We start from the raw sequence: 23476 nt of genomic DNA, 5'->3' as shown, positions 1-23476 counted from the left end.
ACATCCTTTTTATTTTTATTTTATTTTTCTCTCTTATCCTCATGTATGACGTTTTGGGCCGGCCTGGCAAATCTGTGTGGTTTTACAGTTTTAATTTCCAACAGCCAGTCTCATAGAGGCTTGAAGCCCATAACACCGTGCTCTTTTAGATGCTTGGGCTATTAAAGTCAGACAGAGAAATTGTGGGACAGTTGAAGATTTCTGATAAATAATTTTGATGGGATTAAGATTTTCCTGACATCATGGAGATATGAATTTCTGACAAATAATTCTTATGGGATTAAGATTTTTTAGTTTTTAGGCTGTTTGAATTTTATAAAAATCGGGACCGTTGAAGAGAGAGAGATAATTGTGTTGCCCCGCATCTTAGCTATTTGGGTAGGTAAACTCATCACGCCGCAACCCTCTCTTTTAAGCTATTCAAATTTTAGTAAATTTTGATTAATGAGATCGTATATCATCCGATTTCATGAAGCTATTAGAGCCCATAATACTGTAGCTTCTTTGTATTATTATTATTATTATTAGCTTTAAAAATTATACTATAGTGGGTGGAATGTATCATATTTTAACAATTTTTTAACATACATATAGGTTGATGAGAGAGTTAAGATGGAGTGGTTAATAAGTTTATATATATATATATATATATATATATATATAGGGAGACACTAATGGCATATATATCATTAGTGTTCATTTCATAACGTACTTAATTTAGTGGTTAGCATAGTAAGTAATACGTAAGTTACTACGTCAGTTTACAAATATGATAAATACAATATAGTTAGGTAACTATATTGTCACATGATGATACACATTTACTGATTGACACATCTTTTTCAAATGTAAATAGTTTTAAGATATACATGCATGAAAAGCAGTTCGCCATGCAATTTAAAATAATATATAGCTGATAATTGATTAATTTCCCACACCTAATAAATTACCTAGAGTTGAATATATATATAGTTGGGTGAACACGGCATGACCGACGACCTTTGCCATCCCTGAAAATGACCGTTGAATGCAATGCTAGCTAGCAAGCATAGTCTACCCATTTTATCATACGTATTGATGGTCCCATGCATATAAGCTTGAAAATTACGTACCAAATTAATACATGCCACATTGATTACATTCCAAAGGTGAGTGTCCAAATGACCAAGGTTGATTTTATCATCATTGTCACTGTTTTTGCCGCCGGTGATGCATATTTCTTGGCTTTATATACTTTTAATTAACTACTACTCACTCATTTGATCATGTGTTACATCAGCAAGATAAGTTTGATAAAAACCCATGCAACATAAAACAAACATGCTTGGTTTATATATATATATATTGTTTGCTGGATTACCAATTATATATATATGCCATAGCAAAACAGAAATTCAAGCCAAAAGGAAAAAGTTAAAAAAAGAAGATTGGGAGAAACTTGAACATAAGGTTTAGATGATTATGTCTCAGTTCCTACAAATATTGATTGGAATCAATTGCCCATTTTGCAGATTTCTCCAAAACATAACTAATGGTGGCCATGGTTATGCATATGGTTTCAAGGCTAAAATAGTTAAATCACAAACCTGATCTTATGTAAAGTATGCAATTAATGATCTTACGTGCCATTTTAGAGTCTCTGTAGTTTTGTTTCTCAATTTATTACCATTCATAATTTTTATTTTTATTTTTTAAAATAAAATATGTGATGGGGGCATTTTGGAAAGAAAAAAAAAAGTCAGAATGATCGAATTGCAACAATTTGAAAGTTTGAGGGGGTCAAGTGTCACGTTTTAAACATTGGAGGTAAAAGTGCAAATGAGTGGATAGTTAAGGAGATAAAATGTATTCCCCCCAACCTTTTTTTTTTGAAAAATAATTGATCACATTCCGAAGGTAATTGTCCAAATATATACACCTATAATTCTTCATGTCAGCTACTAATTTTTTTTTTGGTAAAGTTTACTTAACCCCCTCAAACTACCACCCTAATGACAATCTACCCCTTAAACTATCAATTGCGACAATTTACCCTCAAACTACCAAAACAATGATAATGCTCCCCCAATTTTAACAAAACGACAAAATTGCCCTTACTAAAATAAAAACAAAATACTAAAATTTATTTATTTTTTCAAAATTTTAAGCGTATTTTTGTCTTATTAAAAATTATATAGGGGTAATTTCGTCATTTTGCAAGCGTTGGGGGCCGGGGGAGGGTACATTGTCATTGTTTTGGTAGTTTGAGGGGTAAATTGTCGCAATTGGGACAAAGTTTTCCTTCAAACTGGGTTGGAGAAAAATTCCTCCAACCTAATTTATAAAAATGACATGTGTCCCTTGAACATGTGAGATAAACATGTTTTTTTTTTTTTTTTTTTGTGACATGTTCACATAAGAAGGGGGAGGGGGGATTCGAACTAGTGACCTCCGCTTTATTAGGCGTGATCCTAGCCGATTGAGCTACCTCTTAAGGACAAGGTTGAAATAAATTTTATTAAAAAAACATGTGCATCTCACATGTTATTAAAAAAAACGACACATGTCACTTTTATAGGGTTGGAGGAAATTTCTCAAACCCAATTTGGAGAAAAACTTAGAAATTTCAAAATATAGTTAGACGTTTGTTAAAATTGTGGGTCGACATTTAAAATCATAGTTTAACATTTAAAAATGCAACGTATTGTCTGCGTTTCGTGTTTTCAAATTGTTATTATTATTTTTTTTTCCAATTAAGCGCACCTCCAAGCAGAATACCTTTTACGATTTTGTTTAAAAATGCACTTTCAAGTATGGAGGAATGCTAGGCTTACAAACAAATTTTACAAATTTTTTTTTACAAATTGATGTAGCACAACATGATTAGATATAAGATAAGTTCAAATTTTGAAAAACCTAATCATACTGTGCCATATCAGTTTGTAAAAGTTTTTCTGTCAAATTTGTTTGTAAGCCTAGCACTCTTCTTAAGTACGACCAATTATATTATACAAAAGCATAACAGGAATTTAAAACAAAAGTAAGAAAAGGAAAAATATGCATGGAGATATATAAGGTTAATTTTGCACATCTCTCATTCATTCTTTTCTTTTTTTGGTGCAATATGTTTTCCTTTAAAGGCCAGGGTCCAAACATAGCAACAGTACTGATTAATTACCAAGATTAAAAAGAAAGCCAATTAGAGGGAAAAGGAAAAAGGAAAATGTCAAAGAATCAAATACCAGCTTCACATTTTAATTTCCTCTCTTCGTTTCTTCCGCATAATCAACCCGTGCGATGCACGTGGCCATATATCAACACTGTGTGAACTGACGAAACGGCCCTCCACCTGATGACATAATCCCCGCAATGCCCTCCCACCCTGTCCAATATTGTCCATATGGTATGATCATGTTCATGAGGATGTACTCCTAGACTCCACATCCCGCTGCCGCTGGGCTCCTGCCCTCCTCCCACCGCCGTGATGGAACCCACCGGCAACATTCTCCTCCGGCAGCCAAGGCATCGGTGATCGGTCTAATTACCAAAATGCCCTCTCCCACCACGGCACACAAAAACGTTGTAATAAACACAACGAGCGCCACACCGCCATAGGCAGGGTCTTGAGGGTCCCACAACACGGACAAGCCAAGGCACAAAATTTGCAACGGCAACGATATCAAAACGGTGAAAGCCAGGCCGTAGATTCGAACCCTGAGGTTCTTGTTGATCACCAGGGAAACCGCCTTCCAAGAAGAGAAGAAGAAGTACAGGGAATACCCAATCCCGAAAAAACCAAACACAATAGTATTCAACAAAGGGTACGCACACAAAAGCATGCTATTTTCCAAACCATTCTTGGGAACGACGTGGCTTCGCGTGAAAAGGACTGGTAGCTGTGAATCCGACGGTGCAAAAAACACGAAGATTATTTGGAAGATTAAGAAGGGAAAACATGTGACGATGACAAAAGGGATGAGCCAGATGTGGTTGGGTGTTTTCTTCTTGATGGAGACGTCGACGAGGAAAAGTAGGGTTACCAAGAAAGCAGGCTCGAAGAAACCTAATGAGAGGACGGCTTGGATTTTGCAGAGGTTGGCTTGGTTGGATTGGGTTGGGGAGGGGAAGAGAGAGAGGAGTAAATGGTGTCGGAAGAAGGAGAGGCGGAGGAGCTCGTTGAGCGCCCAGAAGGTGATGAAGGAGACGAGGATGAATCGGACTGCCCAGAGAGAGTTGAAGTTTTGTAAATGGTGGAGGGTGCGTGACTTGAAGCGGAGGTGGAATATGAAGCAGAGGGAAAGGAGGGAGAGGAGGAGCAGCGCGGCTATCAAGGAAAGGGTGGTGTAGTCTAAGGAGGATTCGAGGAGAGGCAATGAGAGAAAGAAGAAGTACATGGATCTCTCCCTCTCTCTCTCTCTCTCGCTCTCTCTCTCACTGCGTCAAGTTAAATTTGCTATAATTGTGAGGATGGTGGAGAAAAGATATAAGGGTGGTGGCGGAGAGAGGGCGAGAAGAGAAAATGCATGGAGAGAAAATGCATGGAGTGGTATGGCATTTGCTGGTGGTGGTCGGGGGGAAGATGATCAGAGCTATCTCCCCAATTCCCGACCGGCGGGAAAACACAGGCTGGTGCTAACAAGGTACAAAAGATTTGGTTCAATTGAGAGAGACACAGACAGAGAGATAGATGGGGGAGAATTGTGGTGTACTGAGATGTCTCCTTTGATTTCGGAATTTCTACGGTTAAGGAAGTTTCTTGGACATGCATGGGACTAATTGCTAGGGATTCCTTTTAATGACACCTTTTATTTATATATATATAGGATTGTTTTTTTTTTTTGTTGACATGTCCACACAAGAGGGGAGAGGGGGATTCGAACTAGTGACCTCCGCTTCGTATATATAGGATTGTTCTGGCTTTGTGAATTGTACTCCATTTATATATGGTGTTTTAATAAAGATAATGAAAATGCTATCTTAAAGAGTTGATCACATCCATATAATTTTATTAGGTGGTGTTAACTAAGCAAAGTCTAAGATTTTTATTTTTTATTTTTTCGGGTTTTCTTATTTATTATAATTATAAGTCCAAAATTGAAAGATATTAATTAGTGGTGCGGAGCTAAGTTGGAAGACAGCTTACATGGATTGAGCTGCATTGTAATTTGATTCTTGGCGAGAATCAAATATGTTCATACATGGAAAGGTAATGAAGTATAGTTTATAATTGCTAGCCAATAGGTGCAGCAAATTAATGGCTTTGACCAGACCGTTGCAATATTAGACTATTGAAAGGTCAATATCCTATGGCCACGTATAAATTCTTGTGTAAGGATCGCGGAGCTCTGTAAATAAGCTTTTTATTATTATTATTATTATATAAAAGAAAATACTTATTTGGTATTTCGCCCTTTTCAAGTGCCAAACCGTATCACTTCATGATCACAAGAGTTAACAGTCCAAGCCAACCCTTTTTTTTATATATATATATATATATATATATATATATAAAAGTATTGGTTCAAAAGTTGATTTAAACGAACGCATCAATTTTGTGTAGTAGTTATGAGATAAAAAAATATAGTTTTTAATATTTATTTTTAAAAATAGAGATATCAAAATGTAGTTAAGTATTTGATAATTGTAATTTAATTTTAAAAATTATGTATTTTTTTTTTAATAAAAAAAGGCAATAACAAACTACAATTTTTAAAAACACTCCTAAATAATAATTTTCCTCCATTATGTTTAAAATTTTAGCCTGCAAAATCTCAGGGCAAACGGACTTAAACGTTAAGGGCTCGTGGCCTCAGCCATTGTTCATCAACAAGAGGGTGCCGATCAAAGAAAACTTGAGGTTCCATAATCAGGTGTTGATCATGATCAATTGTCAGATTTTATATATATATATATAATCTGACAATTGCTGGGTAGCTTGAGCTTAATTAATTACACGAATTCATGAAGTAACCTGCAGTAACCAGTAGCAAGAGAGTTTGGTCGGGTGGTGGCAACAACAGTGCTTATGTTGCTCTCCGGCCGGCCAGTTCTATGAACAACAATGATTAAACCGTTGTTTATGTTAATCTTTTAAATTTAGTGGAAAGCTAGCTAGCGTGCATCAAGGTACTATATTCTGTCATCGACTTTTTTCTGTTCTGTCACCGACTAGACAGGCAATATAAAACATACATTCCCAACGATCGCACTTTCTGTACATGTTCCGCCTAAACAAATGAAAGTTCCCTTCTTTTCCTTTGTCTTTCTACACTGCACACACCTGCATTCCACTACTGCGCTAGCTAGTGATCACCCATAACATATATATATATATATATATATATATATATATATATGAAAAACTTCATGTTTTTTTTTTCCCCCACAAAAATTGTGGTCCAACAGTACTGCTCTATATATGGTAATTAATTAAGAATGCTCTTGGAAGTAGATTTCTTACAATTTATTATAGCATTTTAATTGGAACTAGATTTCTTGTTATACAAATCAAAATAATTAGTAGATTTTTTGTTATTACAATGCCAATTAATGAATTAATGAGATCTGAAGAAGAAAAATGAAAACTAATTAAAATTGGAGAATCTTAGGCATATCTCTTTGAAAGAGATAATAATTATTCTGTCTCCAACCTTAGCATGCATGAACATGTAAAGCACAAGGTTTTCCCTCGTCACAACTCAATATATACTGCATGTGGACTAGATAATTTTGTTTTGTCGTATTTAATGATGTAATACGAGTAAAACACGTTATTTAAATATGATGTCATGCTAGCTATTTAAATTTGTTAAATTTAATTTAAACCATGATATAGATAATCTTTATTTCTCTTGATATTGAAGTTGAGAGGAAGAGAATCTGATCATAGGTATAACATATATATAAGCACATTTTCTATCTATCCTGAATGTTTCTTCAATGACCCATATCCTTCTATTTCCCATACATGTTCTCTGGTACAATCTTCTTTGAATTTTTAGAACTTGAAGACCTTGAGATTAGGTCTCTATATATAGATCTGTATAAATGCTCATGCCCAACTCCAAAAGCTGCAAATTACATTATTTTAACCGCTGTGAAAAAAAAAATGCTGGATCTTGGCGTCTTTGTGATCAAACTTTCCTTTTTTTTTTTTTTGGTAAATGAATCTGGCTCTAAGCCTCTAAGAGAAGGGGAATTAAGGAAGATTAGAATTGCATTTTAATCAAGCTTATAAGCGAGTTAAAGCTTTCCCTTTCCAGATTCTTCCATTGTCAAATAAGTCCCAAACCCTCTATGTGCTGCATGTTACTGAATCCACTAAAGGCAAAAAGAGTTCAGAGGTTTTAACAGTACCATTTCCGAAGCTCATAAATTGATTATTATAAACAAACTACCTTAACTTTTGTCATATCAGGACATTATGACGCAATAAAGTACCATGATCTGACAGAAAAGTCGATCCACAAAAAGAAGTAAACAAAGATTTACAGAATGAGCATTATTGATCATCATCAATATAGAATTTGTTGTTTCATCCTTCACTCTTTTATTTTTTTGATAAATAATAATGAATTAAAGGGAAAAAATAAATACAAATACATTAGGGCATATCCAGTCTAGACAAACAAACAAAAAATAGACCATAAACAACAGTTTACACTAAGAGGAGATGAGTACAAATTAATTAATAATGTCCTAAGAATTAAAAATAATAGGATAAAAGCCCCATGCACGAGTGAAGGAATCGGCTATATATTTTCTGACAATAATAGGATAAAAGCCCCATGTAAAGAATAAACTTTAGTTCTATGAATTCATGCTTTTCAGTTGTACTACTTGTCTCTTATCATGAACTCATGCAAAATTACAAAAGAAGAATGTATAAGAGAAAGATGGCTTGTAATCACATTTGCAATCAAAATTTAAGAGTTTTTGAAATCTTTTTCTCCTTTGTCTGAAACGATAAGGAATTCCAATCGAGTTAATACAGAAGCAACCTGTTAAAATCTACAATGCATAAAGATATAGGAACAAGAGTATAGAAGGAGGACTAATAAGAAGAGAAGGAAATTAAAATGTGGTTAATTAGTTCCAGAGGATTGCATCTTGCTTTTCTAAGCAACCTGTTAAAATCTACAATGCATAAAGATATAGGAACAAGAGTATAGAAGGAGGACTAATAAGAAGAGAAGGAAATTAAAATGTGGTTAATTAGTTCCAGAGGATTGCATCTTGCTTTTCTAAGCAACCCGTTAAAATCTACAATGCATAAAGATATAGGAACAAGAGTATAGAAGGAGGACTAATAAGAAGAGAAGGAAATTAAAATGTGGTTAATTAGTTCCAGAGGATTGCATCTTGCTTTTCTTTGGTTGGATAACACATGAATTATCACATTATATATATATATATATTGTATTTAAATTTATTTATTACACCAAGACAACCTGAACTCTACTATATATATTCCTTCCAATTTTAATTGGGAATATAACTTATTTTATGATTTTGTATCAGAGAAGGGAATTTAGACACTTATAAATAGAAATCTAAATGGGTGCCTTTCTTATATTGTTATTTTTAAAATAAGAAAACTTATTTCTCAAGCCATTGAAAAAGATATTCTTATTCGTTAATTGAAAGAGAGGAGATTATTCTATGCGATCCTTTTCTAGTAGATGTATCATCTGTTGCAAAGACAACACTACACACACACACACATGCAACAACTTAATTATAGATAGCAAAATATCGAAAAAAAAAAAAAAAAACAAGAGAAGATAAATGTTTAATCCGCCACCCATGAAGAATTAATACACATATGTATTGCTAGTTTAATTAATTGAAAAATGAAATATATATATATATGAGAAATATTCTCATTTAATCAAATGATTGAAGCCTAGCCCTTAGATATAACATCTAGGCCAGGATCATGCGATCCAGAAGATAGCTAGCTAGATGACGTTCAAAAAGAAAAGGGAAATAAAATGAAACGAAAAGAAAGATTTTCCAAAAGATGGCAGAAAGATACCTCTTTTATAAAGAGAGAGACACAATAAAAATAGAATCAATTATAGGGAATACTTATCCACGCTGTGAGCTAGAAATCGATCCCCTACACTCCAGCCCCATCTAGCTAGGTCTTCCACTACATTAACATCAATCTAAAATATCTTGGAAATCATTGGTAAAGCTGAGAAGGTGGATAAATCATACAGCTCTGCAGATCCACCCACTCCACTATGATCAACTAATGCAAAATCATTATTTAATTTCATAAATGCAAGGAAAACTTAATCTGCAATTAAAGTGATTGTTCTTTTGCTAATTAATTAGCCCTTTTTTTTTCTTTCTCTTAAACCCTAGGGGAAAAAGAAAAACAAAAAAAAAAACGAAGATACAAAGAATATTGAAGCTAAACCCTAGAACTGAAGAAGGAGACAGAAATTTAAAGACATGATCATGAGAAGAATCTATTCAATGATAAACCCAAAAAGGGTTGGAGGGACTGAAGAAAACAAGAGTACCTTTGATAATTAACCTAAGACGACTACGATTTAGAAGCAATGATGGTTAATGTCTGTCTACCTACCTGTCAGAACAAGTGCTAAGCCGGCAGTCAAAGGTTTTCATCATTACACCAATCTGCTACTAAATTAACCAAATTAATTTCCAAAACAACAAAAACCCATGAAAGTAGAGAGCTTAATTATAACACCTGAAATGATGGGGAAAATGAGAAATAAATTTAAAACACAACCCACCTGGAGATCATGAAATCCTAGGAAGCTGGGAAAACGATTGTCGTATACTTACTAAAATGGAAGCAACAATTGAGGGGAATGAAGCCTGGTCCGAGGACACGCGCTGACACATATGTAACCAAAGATAGAAAACGATCGGCCTTGAACCAGACGACATTCACCTCAAGAGAGAAAGCTTCCTAATAAGCTTGTTTGATCTTCTTCAATTTGTGGGTTAATGGAATTTGGGTTTATATGCTATAATGAAAATATGATGATGAAAATACTCGTGTCGGTTTAGGAGAGAAAGATAAAGGAATGCACAGAGAGAGGAGGTGCATGGGGGTCCGGGGGATCGTGGTCATTTCTGGACCCCAGCATGTGGGGACATGTGGTTGGGTTGCTTCTCATATTTTCTCTCTCTCTCTCTCTCACAAATCATAGTCCAGTCAATGAGTCAACGTCTACTCTTTGATTTGGATCATTATGATGATTATCTTCGTCTATTGTCCAGTGCATAAAGTGTACAGAAAATGGAGGTGAGACCGAAATTATTGTTGGTGGAATTAATTATGATTCTATCATCAACTACTCTTCGAGTAGTGACAAAGTAATGTGAAATTGACACTAGTTTTCTTTTTCTTTTCTTTTTTTCTTTGGTAAGTCGTACGAGAAGTTGGTAAAAGGTGAAAGCTGGAGATTCGTTTGCACTTTTGAGAATTTGGACTGCAGTTTGATAAAAACGCAAATCACATGCACAGGAAGAAGATCAAATAAGAGATTAGCAGAGACCATTTTTTTTTTTTTTTTTTATGAGTATTTTGTATTTGAGTTGTTTGTTGATTTTTTATTTATTTATTTATTTTTATTTTGAGAAAAGAAAACAAAACTCAATTATCAATTTTTTATTTATTTATATTTTTTATGTGAATGTGTTTTTTTGGTTGAAACAAATCTTAACCTCTTCTGACTAGGAGTCTTGAACGAAGCAATATTTACAATCATTTATAATGGTAGCTTTTGTTTTATAAGTTGTAGGACCTGCTTGTGATTGCGTTTGAGGAGCCTAAAAGTACTTTTAACACTCAAAATGCCCGTTTGAAGAAAAACGTACTCGTTTGGTAACAAAATTAAAAGGGCTTTTAAGGGTCTAAAAAACCTAAAAATGGTCAAAAAACACTTTTGACAAAAGCTTAAAAATGAAGCTTCTGTTCAAAAGCTCTTTTTGACTTAAAAGCTCTATTTCTCAAACTCAATCCCAAACAGACTCGTAGTTTTCAGCCGATTGAACTATTATTTGGAGATCGATTGAGCTACCATTTAGAGACAACTATTCTTTTTTTTTTTCTAAGCAATAAACTTAATTATTTTATAAATTTATATTGAAAAAAAAAGAGGAGAGAATTTCATTATTTATTTATTTTGATTGAGGGAAGGAGGTTCATGAGATTCATACAAATTTAATCATAAACGCAAAGTATCAAAAACCAAGGAACTTGAAAACAGAACCGAGGCCATGGGCGGCTCACCAAGTTTGCCCGTACGGCTCAAGCGTTTGATGGGCCAAGCCTGCTTTCAATTGTGCTGTAGGAGGGAAGAGTACGAGGCCCAACCCTAAGAACTGAAACTTGTTTGGTAGTAAGCCCAAATTAGGAGATGTTCACACTCCTAATCAAAATCTTGAGCCCATTAATTTGTTCACATGATTTTAAAAAATTAAGCAACAAAATTTGACAGATAAATTTAATTGTTTAGTGACTAACGTAGTAAGTATTATAAGAATTGTAATATTCTTAGCAATACTCTTACAATTTCAGGCTCAAATATTTTTTTGGTGCTAAATACAAGACATAGGTAGGTAGGTAGAGAACAAATTAAGAAACTAAACCAAAGAGCTTTGTAACTTCGGGAGAATGAGTGCCTCTTCACAAAGGAATTTGCAGTTAACCAACAACTATTTACCAACAATACAGGTCTCAACTTAAGACCATGTATGAGGGTTGACACTTGCCTTATACTGAAAGGTTAAGGACGTTGGTGACGTGATGAGCCAATGATCGAAGCTTCGATGAACGGTGGTTGCAACTACAATGATCCTAAAATATCGTAATTCTTTGTCAGGTAAATTATGGCCCTTACGAATCGGGTGACCAACGTTTTATTGACACGTATCTTGCAAACAACCCAATGAATGACTAGGAAATGCTAGTACAAAATCAATTTGGAGTTGTCGGGTCATCCAAACTAAGGTTAATCATGGCCGCCATAGACAAAGTGAGAGGGTCATTTTCAGAAGCAGTTTGTGTATGAAGAGGATGCTTCGCTTCACACGCAGGTTCTAGCAAAACGCAGCCTGGCTTCTCAGACGTGGACAAGCATCTTTTTCTCACAAACTTGAGAGCATCACACGTTTGTTTTTGTTAGAGTATTGAAATTAACGCGTACGAGGCTTTTGGCAATTAAGAAAAGCATCTTGCTTTACGAAATTCGTCCTACTGTTTTCCCAGTTCTGTAATGATATCGGAGCTAAAATTATAGTTATTTTAAAAGTTTAATTGATGATAAAAATTAATAAATTTAATTAACATTTTAATAGAGTATAGTTTAGCATCCTCTTGCATTACAAGCTATAGTTAAGTATTTGGTAAAATTGTGATTTGACTTTTTAAAACCGTGTGTTTGTAAAATCGCATTATCTTGCAAGTGATTTGAAATTACGATTTTTTCATGATTTCTAACCGCAAATTTTTTAAAACGTTCTATGATTTTGTTTGAAATTGCATTTTTCGCATGTAAAATTGTAAGTCCAAACAAACTCTTCCAATGAAATGACTTACTTGGGTACTATCTCTTATCATGGTTTTTCCCCCTTTGCACAAGAAAAATTGTAGACAGATTTCTAAGAGCTTGTAAAACCATGTCTCAATTGCAAAGAGCTGTGCCTCAATTTGTTGTGAGTGTATTTATGAGATTGTGTCCCATATTGGTAAAATATAAAAGAGTGTATTTGGTTAATATATTCAAGTGGATTCAACTCTATTAACTTAAATTTTGGGAATAGAACTAATGTTTTAATATGTATATTAACTTACCCGGTGCTTGACTTCCATGGTACTTGGCTTCTAATACAATCTTCGTTTTTGAAAATTGCAGACAAGGAATTTTTAAGAGCTTGTAAAACCGTAACAAGCAACTAGGATGTGTCTCAATACATAACAATCGCCTTTTCCAGTCGTGTTGATTAGCTGAAAACGTGTTCTAGGGAATGTTGGGCGGATCTGTTTTTACTTCCAAAAATCAGACCCACACGGCTTATACTTTGTTGCCAAATTGTCAACCACAAAATTAAGGCTCCCGTGGCGTGCAAGCCAGGCCTAATCCCCAGGGCATCTTGAGCTTTGTTGACCGACACCTATTCAGCTATTCTTGCCCACAAGACACTTCACCAACCATGACATGGACAGGCCAAACTGTGCAGCCATGTTGGACACTCAAATGCCACCACACCCATGAACACAACTTGGAACAATTGGACTTTTGGGTTCGTTTGGTTTTGATTTAGTGATTTCAAGTCGTTTGATTTAAAAAAAATATATCAATTTTCAAAATGTAATCTTTAAAAATGCAGTTGAGTATAGTCTAAAATAGTTTTTTTTAAAAATGCACCTTCTTGCCAACAATTTGAGAAGGTAACGTTTTCGATCCGTCATTTTTTAAAAGCGTACTCACAAATGAGACATTACATCAATGGAGTCGATTCGATAAGAACTCAGGGCCATACTAATCCCTCCAATAATGATGGATATGAATGGCCTTTGGTATGATTAGCTATCATTGCTTTCCTTTTCTTCCTGTGATTTAACTTGACAATACATCATTATTTGGCTGTATTAGGCGACCTGAGTAATCCTCATCTTCCACTAGAGTTTTATGATCGAGTCACTGTCTGCTACCATCATCTTTATCCCATCCCAGATGATAAAGATCAATATGAACCAAAAGTACATTGCCAGCAAGGTATTGCAGACATCATCTTAAGATATTATTTGGAAGTAAAACAAGAACAGTGGCTCAATTACTGTTGTATGCACATCCAAGAGGTCATTTTTTTACCTGTGTCCCAGTAGATACCAATTCAAAATGTTTCCTCCAATGGGCTTCAAGAGAACAGGAGTTTCTATCCTTCAACATCTTGCATAATACCTGTTTCAGGATATTTATAAATTGTTGGCCAATCTGAATTGGAAGCAGAACATATACAAACAATGAGTGAATGAGAGATATAAGAAGCATATATTTAGGATCACTTCAAGAGTTTATTGCCTAGAGCTTTTGTTATAAACAAAGTAGTTAAAGATTGAATGTGGAAGTTTTCAAAAAACTTATGCACTAAAAAGCACATGAAAATACAAAAGTTTGCTCATTAAACTCTATTTCTATGTCTTCCATACACAAGTAAGCTTAAATTTGACCACTCAGGAGTCAAGCCCTTCACGGGCAACTGTTTTTGAGAAGTGCTAGGGAGCCAAACAAATGAACTTAAAAAAAATTTCAAACTGACGTGGTAGACCATGAGTGGCTGACAAAGGAAAGAGAATTGCATTTTTTTTTAATTTAAAAACCATTGCCATGTCAATTTGAAAATTTTTCTGGGTTTATTTGTTTGGCTTTATAGCACTTCTCACTGTTTTTGTAAGCTAGCCAAGCAAGACAGCTGAACTATCCATCATACATATCCAGACAACAAAAGATTAAAAAAGGTTGACAAGAACAATTTGAAAATTATACATTTACTTCAATAAAGTGATCCTGAACCTGGGTTGAAAAACAAAGTGTAGAAAATAATGCATGGAAGTTTCTAGTCATGAAAATATGTTAACCAAGTCATATGACTAGATCACCATGCAACAATAACAAGATCATATACAAGTTCAAAATGATAGCATTTAATATTGAGAAATTATAATTTCAAAAGGCAACCATTATCACAGTTCTCTGCTTGGAGGTAACATCCACATAGTTGCATAACCATCTTAAATACTTGAATATGGACTAGCAGAGGCCAATGAAGAAATTCAAGAGCCAGTTTCATCTTTTCAGAAACTGCAGAAGTTTATCCCTCTCCCCTCTTCCATGAAGTTAGAAATACGCCTGAATTGTATGCTTGTATAGGTGACAAATGTGTAGTTTTCTTTTTTTGTGGTATTTTTACACCTTTGTGGTAGGACTTAGACAAAGTGATACATGGATTATGGTCTCTAAATAGTAAAGGGAGAACATAGAAACATCCACAAGGCATAAGATGGAGAATGCCATACGATATCCACTCCCATTGGTTGGGGTAATCCATAAGTCCCTATTACCTGAAAGCAACAGCCAAGAAACTTTCTTCATAGCCAACTATATATCCTAGAGCCCATCCTCTTTGGCAGAGTTCCAAAGCACATTCATCTGAGGGGAAAGAGAGTGATATCTTCTATCCATATCAACTGTAAGAATTTGAAAACTATGATTTCCCATGAAAATTGTGAAACATAGTGATGGAAGGGAAAGAGTACATGTATACTCCAGTGGTGCCAGATGGAGGATATGAAACCTTCACCTGCCCACAGCCCCCCATAACTCCAAAAAAGAGGAAGAACAAGATCAAGAACAAGAGGAGGTTTAGTGACGAACAAATTAAGTCATTGGAGTCAATTTTTGAATCAGAGACAAGGCTCGAGCCTAGGAAGAAGGTACAACTGGCAAGAGAGCTTGGGCTGCAACCTCGCCAGGTTGCCATTTGGTTTCAGAACAGAAGGGCTAGATGGAAGTCAAAACAGATCGAGCAAGAATACAGAACACTCAAGGATGATTATGACAATCTAGCATCCCAGTTTGAGTCACTAAAGAAAGAGAAGCAATCTTTGGTCATACAGGTATCATTCTTACACTTATTTCCCTACTAAAGTAATAAACATAATCATCTTATTTGCTTTTCTAACAGTTGCAGAACCTAGGTGATCTGCTGGGAAAAAAACATGATGGGAGTGGGAATAGCAAGGGTTTGGAAGGAAGTAGCAGAGCCAGTGGATCAGATAATGTAAATATCATTAGTGAGACTAAAGCAAAGCAGAGTTGCTTACAGAAGGGAGTGGAACACGGTGGAGTAACGTGTCCACGTGAAGATAAGAACGACATTGGAAACTCTGGGGAGGAAGGACACATACTTTTGAACATGACTGAACATGGACATGGTTCCTTAGCTTCACTTGAAAAATGGTACAATTATGATTCGGGTGGTATGCTTGATCAGTTATGTAGCAGTTCGTACTGGTTCAATTCTTGGACTTGAAAAATGCACCTTGCCTACAAAAGTTGGATGTTCATTTGACAACTGATTCCTCATGCTGGATGAGACCTCCAAAGGAAAACACGAGAGAGGTAATATGAAGTGGATGGCTCAAATGCATCCAGAATTCTCAGCATGTTAACCTATAGTAGATTTGAAATCTTGCACTCATTTGGCCAGGAAGATCAAAGGTAATAACTTACACACCGTGAGAGAAATGAAGCCCGCAATGGAATGGTCAACCTAGAGGTTTTTTCAGGCATGTATACCTGCGTGAGTGTGTGACCGTGTTGTGAGGTAAGACCATGAGCTTGTAAAATTCTGAGAAGCATCAATACAGAGAGGGTGTAGATATTGCTTGAAATAATAAAACAGTAGAATGTTTGATTATGTGAATTATAGATTCATTTCTAACTTCCTTCTTTGTAGACTATTTGAGCATTCTTCAAAACACGAAGATGCAAGACATGTCTGTGAGGTTCCATGAACACATTACCATACTTTGAAAAACTATAACATTGAATTCATCCCTATGCCTCTAAGTTAACGTCAATAGAGCACAAACGACAAAAAAACATATGGTTTCATTTGTAAAATGTGCGGGTGCGGGTGCGGGGTTGAACATGAACATCTTTTTATCCTAACTTCCCATCCACTTCCATATTTAGAATTTCCTCAAACATCTAAATTTTCTTCAAGGATCTGGTCTAGGGTTATGCTACTCTTAGCTTTCCAGTTTCCACTATTAGATAATATAGGATATTTTATATATTAGTATTTTTTCCTTATTAGATATTTTACCATAGAGTTGGTCTGTAATCATATATACCATAGAGTTGGTCTGTAATCATATATGTTAGTATTTTTTTCTTATTAGCTATTTTACCATTAAATATTTTACCATAGAGTTGGTCTGTAATCATGTATATTAGTATTTTTTTCTTATTAGATATTTTACCATAGAGTTGGTCTGTAATCATATCTCTAAGACTTCATTACCTTAGTGTCCTAGCTTACCTCACCTACCATATTGTCCTACCTCTGTAACACAATTGTATTTAATAAGTCTCCTATCAGTGTCTTCCTAGTTGCGTACATAAACCAAACCATCCCAAATTTCTGTGTTCTCTTTGTCCTTGCTTCCGCTATTTTCTTCCTATTTTACATTTTATTATAAATTTCTACACTACCATTAGTTTTGCAATGATTCTGAAATATGCTCTAGAACTTAAAGTATGATCACACTGATTCACACCTACATTTCTTTAAGATATCAAATCCCTGGGTGTTGCTATCAAAGTCTGACACTTCAGTTTCAAGTCACCAAATATATTCTTTTTTACTCCACGGCCGATTCGAAATTCACTACCTTCTCAGACATTCTCATGAAATATGCGTAATAAAATACCCAAACCTAAAGTACAACCCCATCACCCATCAAAGAATTTTTCAGCCTCCATGATTATAATGAAAACTTGTATGATATTATTAACTGGCAATAAATTTTCGCAGCCTCAGTGACAATAATCCATCAAATAAAAAAATCAAATCAAATTAAATACAAGTTCTTGAACTGTTTAATCTAGGACAGCCAGACATAGTGAAAAAAACCCCATCTCCCTTCACCATGAAAATATTTTTCTTTTTGCCTTATGGGGTCAAAGAAAAATGAGTTCTTAAGCTGGGATGCGCAAAGGTACTCACTTGGACACCTCCGGCTCCATGGGAAATCTTGAAGTGGGCATTGAAGTTTACATACTGGTCTGTTGAGATCATAGCCAAGCCTACACAAAAATAACCAAACCGGAACAGACAAAAAAAATAATAAACGCATTGTGAAAGAAATACGCTCTACCGTAGAATCCTTCAAATCTTCGCAGAGATGGGTTACGCTCTACCGTAGAATCGGAGGAGGTGGAAGTTGCATTGAAATAAAATATCATTTCTCCTTTACTAAAATGGTGCGAAAACAATACCAATAGGACAGTTTGGCCGAGTGGTCTAAGGCGCCAGATTTAGGCTCTGGTCCGAAAGGGCGTGGGTTCAAATCCCACAGCTGTCAATTTGTTGATTTTATTTTTATATTTTTCTTTTTTCTTTCGGCTTTTCATGTTGTTTTGGGCTTTGTCCCTGGGCTTTCCCTTGGTCTGGATTTGACCTTTTCACTTCAGTCTGTCTATCAAGAATGAGATTAGTGTCAAGCCCAAAGAAAGACATTGAAACCCAAAAAAGCCCGTCAGTAGTTTGCAGATGGGCTTACGAATCTTCAATAATTTGTTGTCCAACTGAAATGATAGCAATCCTAACCGTCAAATTGTTAAAATCTCTGTCGTTTGTTTTTCTTTTTTTGGTACCCACAAAGAGCACTTTTTTTTTTTTCTCTAATTGAATAAGGGAAACAGAGGATCCACAAAGAGCACTTAAAGTAGGACTGACAAGGATATTGATCCGTTTGTTAGTGGGTGTGGGTGTCACCCAATCTGACCTGACATGCATCCTATCCATTGAAAGGCCAACATGTCACTCAAAAGATCCCAATAATCACCACAAGCCCAGCAACTCTCTTCACTGTCTTCCTACACTCTCCACCGGTGACTCTGGTGGAAGACACAATAGATGGCTTTCTTGACCTCAGCACCCACAGCCTATTTTGGCTCTTTCAGCCCTCTAAACCAAATTTCCCTTCCTTCCTCGGCCTTTAATCCCCTCAAACTCCCTCCCTATTGGCCATGGGAAAAGGTATATGATTTTCAAACTTTTCTCTTAGTTTCTGTGTGTAGTGTATGCATTGCTGTGTTTGTGTTTTTGAATTTAAGGAGCATGGGCTTCAACGTTACTGACAGGTGAAGATAGGCCCACTGAGTGTGTCTCCAATGGGGTTTGGAACGTGGGCATGGGGCAACCAGCTTCTATGGGGGTACCAGGAATCAATGGACACTGAGCTTCAACAAACTTTTAATCTAGCTGTGGAAAACGGTATCTATCTCTTTGATACAGCTGATTCTTATGGGACTGGAAAGTTAAATGGGCAGAGTGAAAAGCTTATCGGGAAATTCATCCGGGAGTTTCAAGGTCAGTTTTTTTTTTTTTTTTTCCTTTTCCCAGTTCAATTTACTTCATATTTAGTCATCAAGTGATTCAAGAAAATTGGACTTTCATCTAGTTTTCAGGTGGGCATAAAATCCATCCACCAATGGTTCTTAACAAAATGTGTGTCTCCCAGTGGTGAAGTTTGTCAAGCAGTGAACTTTTGATTGAAATTGAATTCGTGCTACATTGCTTGTTCAAATAACCTTTTTCCCTCAATTAGTGGGGGAATGGGGCCTTCTGCCCAAAATATGACTAATGCAGCGTATACATGATTTATCACTCACTTGATTACTCTTATTCCCAATTGTTAGAGCAAAAACCAGTCTTATGACCATATTGAAACAAGATGGAAAATTTTGTTCTAGTTTGAACTGAATGTGCAATGTTTGAAAAAAGGATGTATTCATTTGAATGCAGTCGTGCAGAACACTAGATTCTCTTATGAATGTTTAGCAATATCGTAAATTTTTTTAATTTGATTTAAGTAGCTCAATTCTTGAATGAACTGTCATTCTCATTTCAGAATCAAGAAAGTAAGATTTTCCAATAAAGGGGAAAAAATGGGTGTGGGTATTGCACGGTGAGAGTATAGTTTTATTGCCTTTTAATATAATAATTGTTTCAGTGTTTCTATAAATGTATCCTCAGGGAAAAAGCGGGTACAGGATGACATTGTGATTGCTACGAAGTTTGCGGCATATCCATGGCGCTTGACACCAAGGCAGTTTGTGAATGCTTGCAAGTAATACTACTTTTTGCTGTTTGTTGCAAGTAATACTACATTTCACCCTTGAGTTGACTCAAAAATTGTCATCTGCCCTAGTGTGGTCTGTTGTTTAACAACCCCCCCAAACAAATGAAATCCCATAAAACTCCCAAAATCATTGTATCTATTGGCTTATAATAATAAAGTTTGATGAAGAACAATTTTTCAGGGCCTCTCTAGATCGGATGCAGATTGAGCAAATTGGAATAGGACAGTTGCACTGGTCAACTGCAAATTATGCTCCCTTGCAGGAGTTAGCTCTTTGGGATGGTTTAGTGGCAATGTACGAGAAGGTTACCATTATTTATAAGAAAATGGAAACTATTTTAGTCAACAAGATACTCTGTCATTTTGCCATATTGACCAAAAAAGTTGATTCAATGTAGCTCTTGTACCTGATATGAATAAGTTGAAGCACTTCAGAGCAACATGTATTATAGTTTAATCCAACGTACAAACCATGAACATGAATATTATGGGAGCATTTTGAAACTGCTAAAAAAATAAAGCAATCCCATTTTTGAAGAAGAATGCAGAAAAATCTTTTTCTGGGGGGATTCACAAGAAGCAGATGAATGCCTTTGTACCATTTAACATTCACAATTTACCTCTCCTTTAGTTTCTTTTCTATTTTGAATTCTGTTTTCCTGGTTTTTTTTCCCAAGTATTAGACCCATTTGATTAGAATAGGGCACATAGTTGATTAACTTGATTTTGGGGCAAATTGAACCCCTCAAAGTAAATTTACAAGGTCATGCATATAAATAATACTCAAAATATGGTACCATGTAGGGTTTAGTTCAAGCAGTTGGGGTGAGCAACTATGGACCAAAGCAGCTTGTAAAGATATATGATTATCTGAAAGCCCGGGGAGTCCCCTTATGCTCAGCTCAGGTATATATTTATACATATGTATCAAGGCTAGTATCTTTTGCAGTGGCCTAGCTTCTTTATAGACCCTACTCAAATTAACATGGTTAGTGCTGTATGTCTATCACACATATCACTCAATGTACAAAACACCTCTTTTTACTCTAGGGAAATGTAAATATATTTTTATGTTCCTAGAAGAGGATATGAAACTATTATGCATTTATATTACGTTATGAATAGTGGTGGTTATGCTGGGGTTACACTGCTTATGGTAGAAACATTTGTATGGTTGTTACTGAAACTGTTGCCTTATAGTCTAGAACATGCCAATTTCAGGTTCAATTTTCTTTGTTAAGCATGGGACAAGATCAGTTGGAGATCAAGAATATATGTGATTCTCTGGGCATCCGGTTGATTGCTTATAGTCCATTAGGACTTGGAATGCTTACTGGGAAATACACTCCCACCAAACTTCCACCTGGGCCTCGGTACATAGGATTATGTTTATGCCATCTACATATGATAGAAAAGAGGTGAATGATGAACTTTGTTTGTAACGCATATAGGTTTTCACTTGGGGAATCTCGTATTTTTGTAGGGCCTTGCTTTTCAGACAAATTCTTCCAGGATTGGAGCCTTTGTTGAGTTCACTAAGAGAAATTGCTCAAAGGAGGCGCAAAACTGTACCACAAGTAATCATTTTTACTTATTCTCTGCAACTGCTTTACATCTATCAGTTATTGGGGTATAGTTTGCTAGTCCAACAAACAACATGATTATACTGCTTATATGTTCTATGTGGTATACCTTTCATGAATAGTGCATTTCAAAAAAGCATGATATGCTCTAAACCTACTGCTTTCTGGAAATTAAGCACCTCAAACTGGTTTGAGTGAACACAAGTCTCGTTATTGATGAGGTAATGATAAGCTAGATTTCCTGTTAACTAGCGAAGCTAAAAGTATTGTTAAATCTGTCGTAACTTGTCGCCCCCTCTCCTCAAAATGACTGATAGATAAAGAAGTTTGTGTCCTAAGTCTTCATTTTACTTATCAAAAAAAAGTTTGTGTCCTAAGTGGAGAAAAGATAAACCAACGCTATGTAAACAATAAAAGGATGCAAACAAAATGATAGGCATTGCTAATAGTTTTTTTTTTTTTTTTTTTTCTTTAATTATTTATTGTGCTGGTTACTTGCTGCCCTATTATAAGCATATGGGGTCCGCAGCAGGCATCCTTTTCTGCTTTTTCTATCCACCAAAATGTAGGTGTCCAGTTAAAGCATGGGTTTTCATCTTTAGGTGTCCAGTTAAAGCATGGGTTTTCATCTTTTTTTTTGCTGTCTCAAGTCATGGATTTCAGTGTGCTCTTCTTGTCAAGGGCCATAAACTTGCTTCAACCCATTTCTGCAGCTCTTGGCTGGTAACAGGATACTTACATCTTTGGAAGCAAGATTGAGTACTCTGTAAACGTATGTGCTTCTTTGAATGATTGCACTTTGCATTGTCAGTGAATGTCCAACTCTACCAGACTTTGGTTGCTCATACTGCAACACAAGGCTTTAATTTAGAGTATGAAAATGACGATAATGCCTGTTAGAATGAAAATACTCATAATGAAAACCTTATCTTTTATCATGCATCCTGATGTAAGAAATGATTTCATCACATGAATGGATCAAGATTATAGGTATCTTGCTTTGTTGACAAGGTTAGCACTCATGCTCTGTCAGCATATTCGCAGGCGGGTGAAATAGAAATAGAAAATGACAATCAAGAAACCATTCAATTTAACTATATATTTATATCTAATAGCTTAGCTTTTCCATGTTCCCTAGATATTTTGTCTTTCATGTTTCGGAGTACCGAATCCATAAAGTCAGATCATTTTGTCTCCCATGTTTTGGAGTATAGAATGACTAAATTCTTCATTATTGTTTCTGGATAAACGTTAGTCCAATGCGTGATTATTCTTGTCCCCCCAACTTGTAATATCTGTTTTTCCGAATGCTAATCCATTCAGAAGGGATGAGCCTTATTTCACCTAATGTTAAACAAACTTGTGCCAGGTTGCTATAAACTGGTGCATTTGCATGGGTGCCATTCCAATACCTGGAGTTAAGACAGTAAAACAAGCAAAGGAAAATTTGGGTGCTCTCGGTTGGCGGCTTAGCTCCGGCGAGTTGCTAGAGCTAGAAAATGCAGGTCGTGAATCTCCCCGGAGGATGATCCAGAACATTTTTCAGACAAGGTGGATATATATGTATATATTCCATTTTATAGAATATAAAATTGTGAGGAAATGAGGTAATTGAGTTTGCATGTTTTTCACTCTCGATCCGCAGATGAATTTTGGATAGACAAGAAAAGAGTGGTCCTACTGAGAAGATGTGAAGACGCAGGAGACGCAGAAGACAAATGTTGGTGTTGGTAGATTAAACGTCTGTGAAAAATTAGGAAATTAATTTTTTTATTATTAAAAGAGGCTGAAAAATAAGATATTTACATTGCAAGTTGCAACTTTTGATTTGTATGGCAATGCTCTTTATATAGACTGCTTGTTAAGGCTAAAGTTTCACTTTCCCAGAATGTAAACCCAATATTTGGTGAGCTTCCTAAGGATTAATAATGTGTTGCACTTTACACCTGAATGCCAGGAAGTTTAGGAGAAAAAATTGCTCAAAGTAAAA

The 23476-nt window shown here is 35.5% G+C and overlaps 3 protein-coding genes, 1 long non-coding RNA gene and 1 other non-coding gene across 5 annotated transcripts; 3 read left to right on the top strand and 2 right to left on the bottom strand.

The window, feature by feature from the left end:
• Nucleotides 1-3410: 3410 nt before the first annotated feature.
• On the bottom strand, nucleotides 3411-4373 carry LOC132167316 (uncharacterized). Its single transcript, XM_059578240.1, has one exon. The coding sequence runs from the start codon at nucleotides 4371-4373 to the stop codon at nucleotides 3411-3413; it is 963 nt and encodes a 320-aa protein (XP_059434223.1).
• A 9334-nt stretch (nucleotides 4374-13707) lies between these two features.
• On the bottom strand, nucleotides 13708-17929 carry LOC132168165 (uncharacterized). Its single transcript, XR_009438765.1, has 2 exons — nucleotides 17764-17929; nucleotides 13708-13931 (listed from the first exon to the last, which is right to left on the bottom strand). It is a non-coding gene; the product is annotated as an uncharacterized LOC132168165 (long non-coding RNA).
• Nucleotides 15080-16455, top strand: LOC132191297 (homeobox-leucine zipper protein ATHB-12-like). The gene is made up of 2 exons (XM_059606249.1): nucleotides 15080-15646; nucleotides 15715-16455. Exons 1-2 carry the CDS (start codon nucleotides 15269-15271, stop codon nucleotides 16060-16062), a joined length of 726 nt encoding a protein of 241 aa, XP_059462232.1. The 5' UTR covers nucleotides 15080-15268; the 3' UTR covers nucleotides 16063-16455.
• A 112-nt stretch (nucleotides 17930-18041) lies between the features above and the next one.
• Nucleotides 18042-18121, top strand: TRNAL-UAG (transfer RNA leucine (anticodon UAG)). The gene has a single exon. It is a non-coding gene; the product is annotated as a tRNA-Leu (tRNA).
• A 375-nt stretch (nucleotides 18122-18496) lies between these two features.
• Nucleotides 18497-23396, top strand: LOC132182979 (pyridoxal reductase, chloroplastic). The gene is made up of 9 exons (XM_059596364.1): nucleotides 18497-18798; nucleotides 18903-19131; nucleotides 19798-19891; nucleotides 20085-20208; nucleotides 20708-20809; nucleotides 21125-21276; nucleotides 21387-21480; nucleotides 22856-23037; nucleotides 23132-23396. Exons 1-9 carry the CDS (start codon nucleotides 18676-18678, stop codon nucleotides 23133-23135), a joined length of 1104 nt encoding a protein of 367 aa, XP_059452347.1. The 5' UTR covers nucleotides 18497-18675; the 3' UTR covers nucleotides 23136-23396.
• The last annotated feature ends 80 nt before the right edge of the window (nucleotides 23397-23476 follow it).

The sequence above is a fragment of the Corylus avellana genome, chromosome ca1 (genome assembly GCF_901000735.1).
Source record: "Corylus avellana chromosome ca1, CavTom2PMs-1.0".
Classification (NCBI taxonomy): Eukaryota; Viridiplantae; Streptophyta; class Magnoliopsida; order Fagales; family Betulaceae; genus Corylus; species Corylus avellana.
The sequence above is the reverse complement of the archived record's forward strand: the minus strand, read 5'-3'. Positions and strand labels throughout refer to the sequence as shown.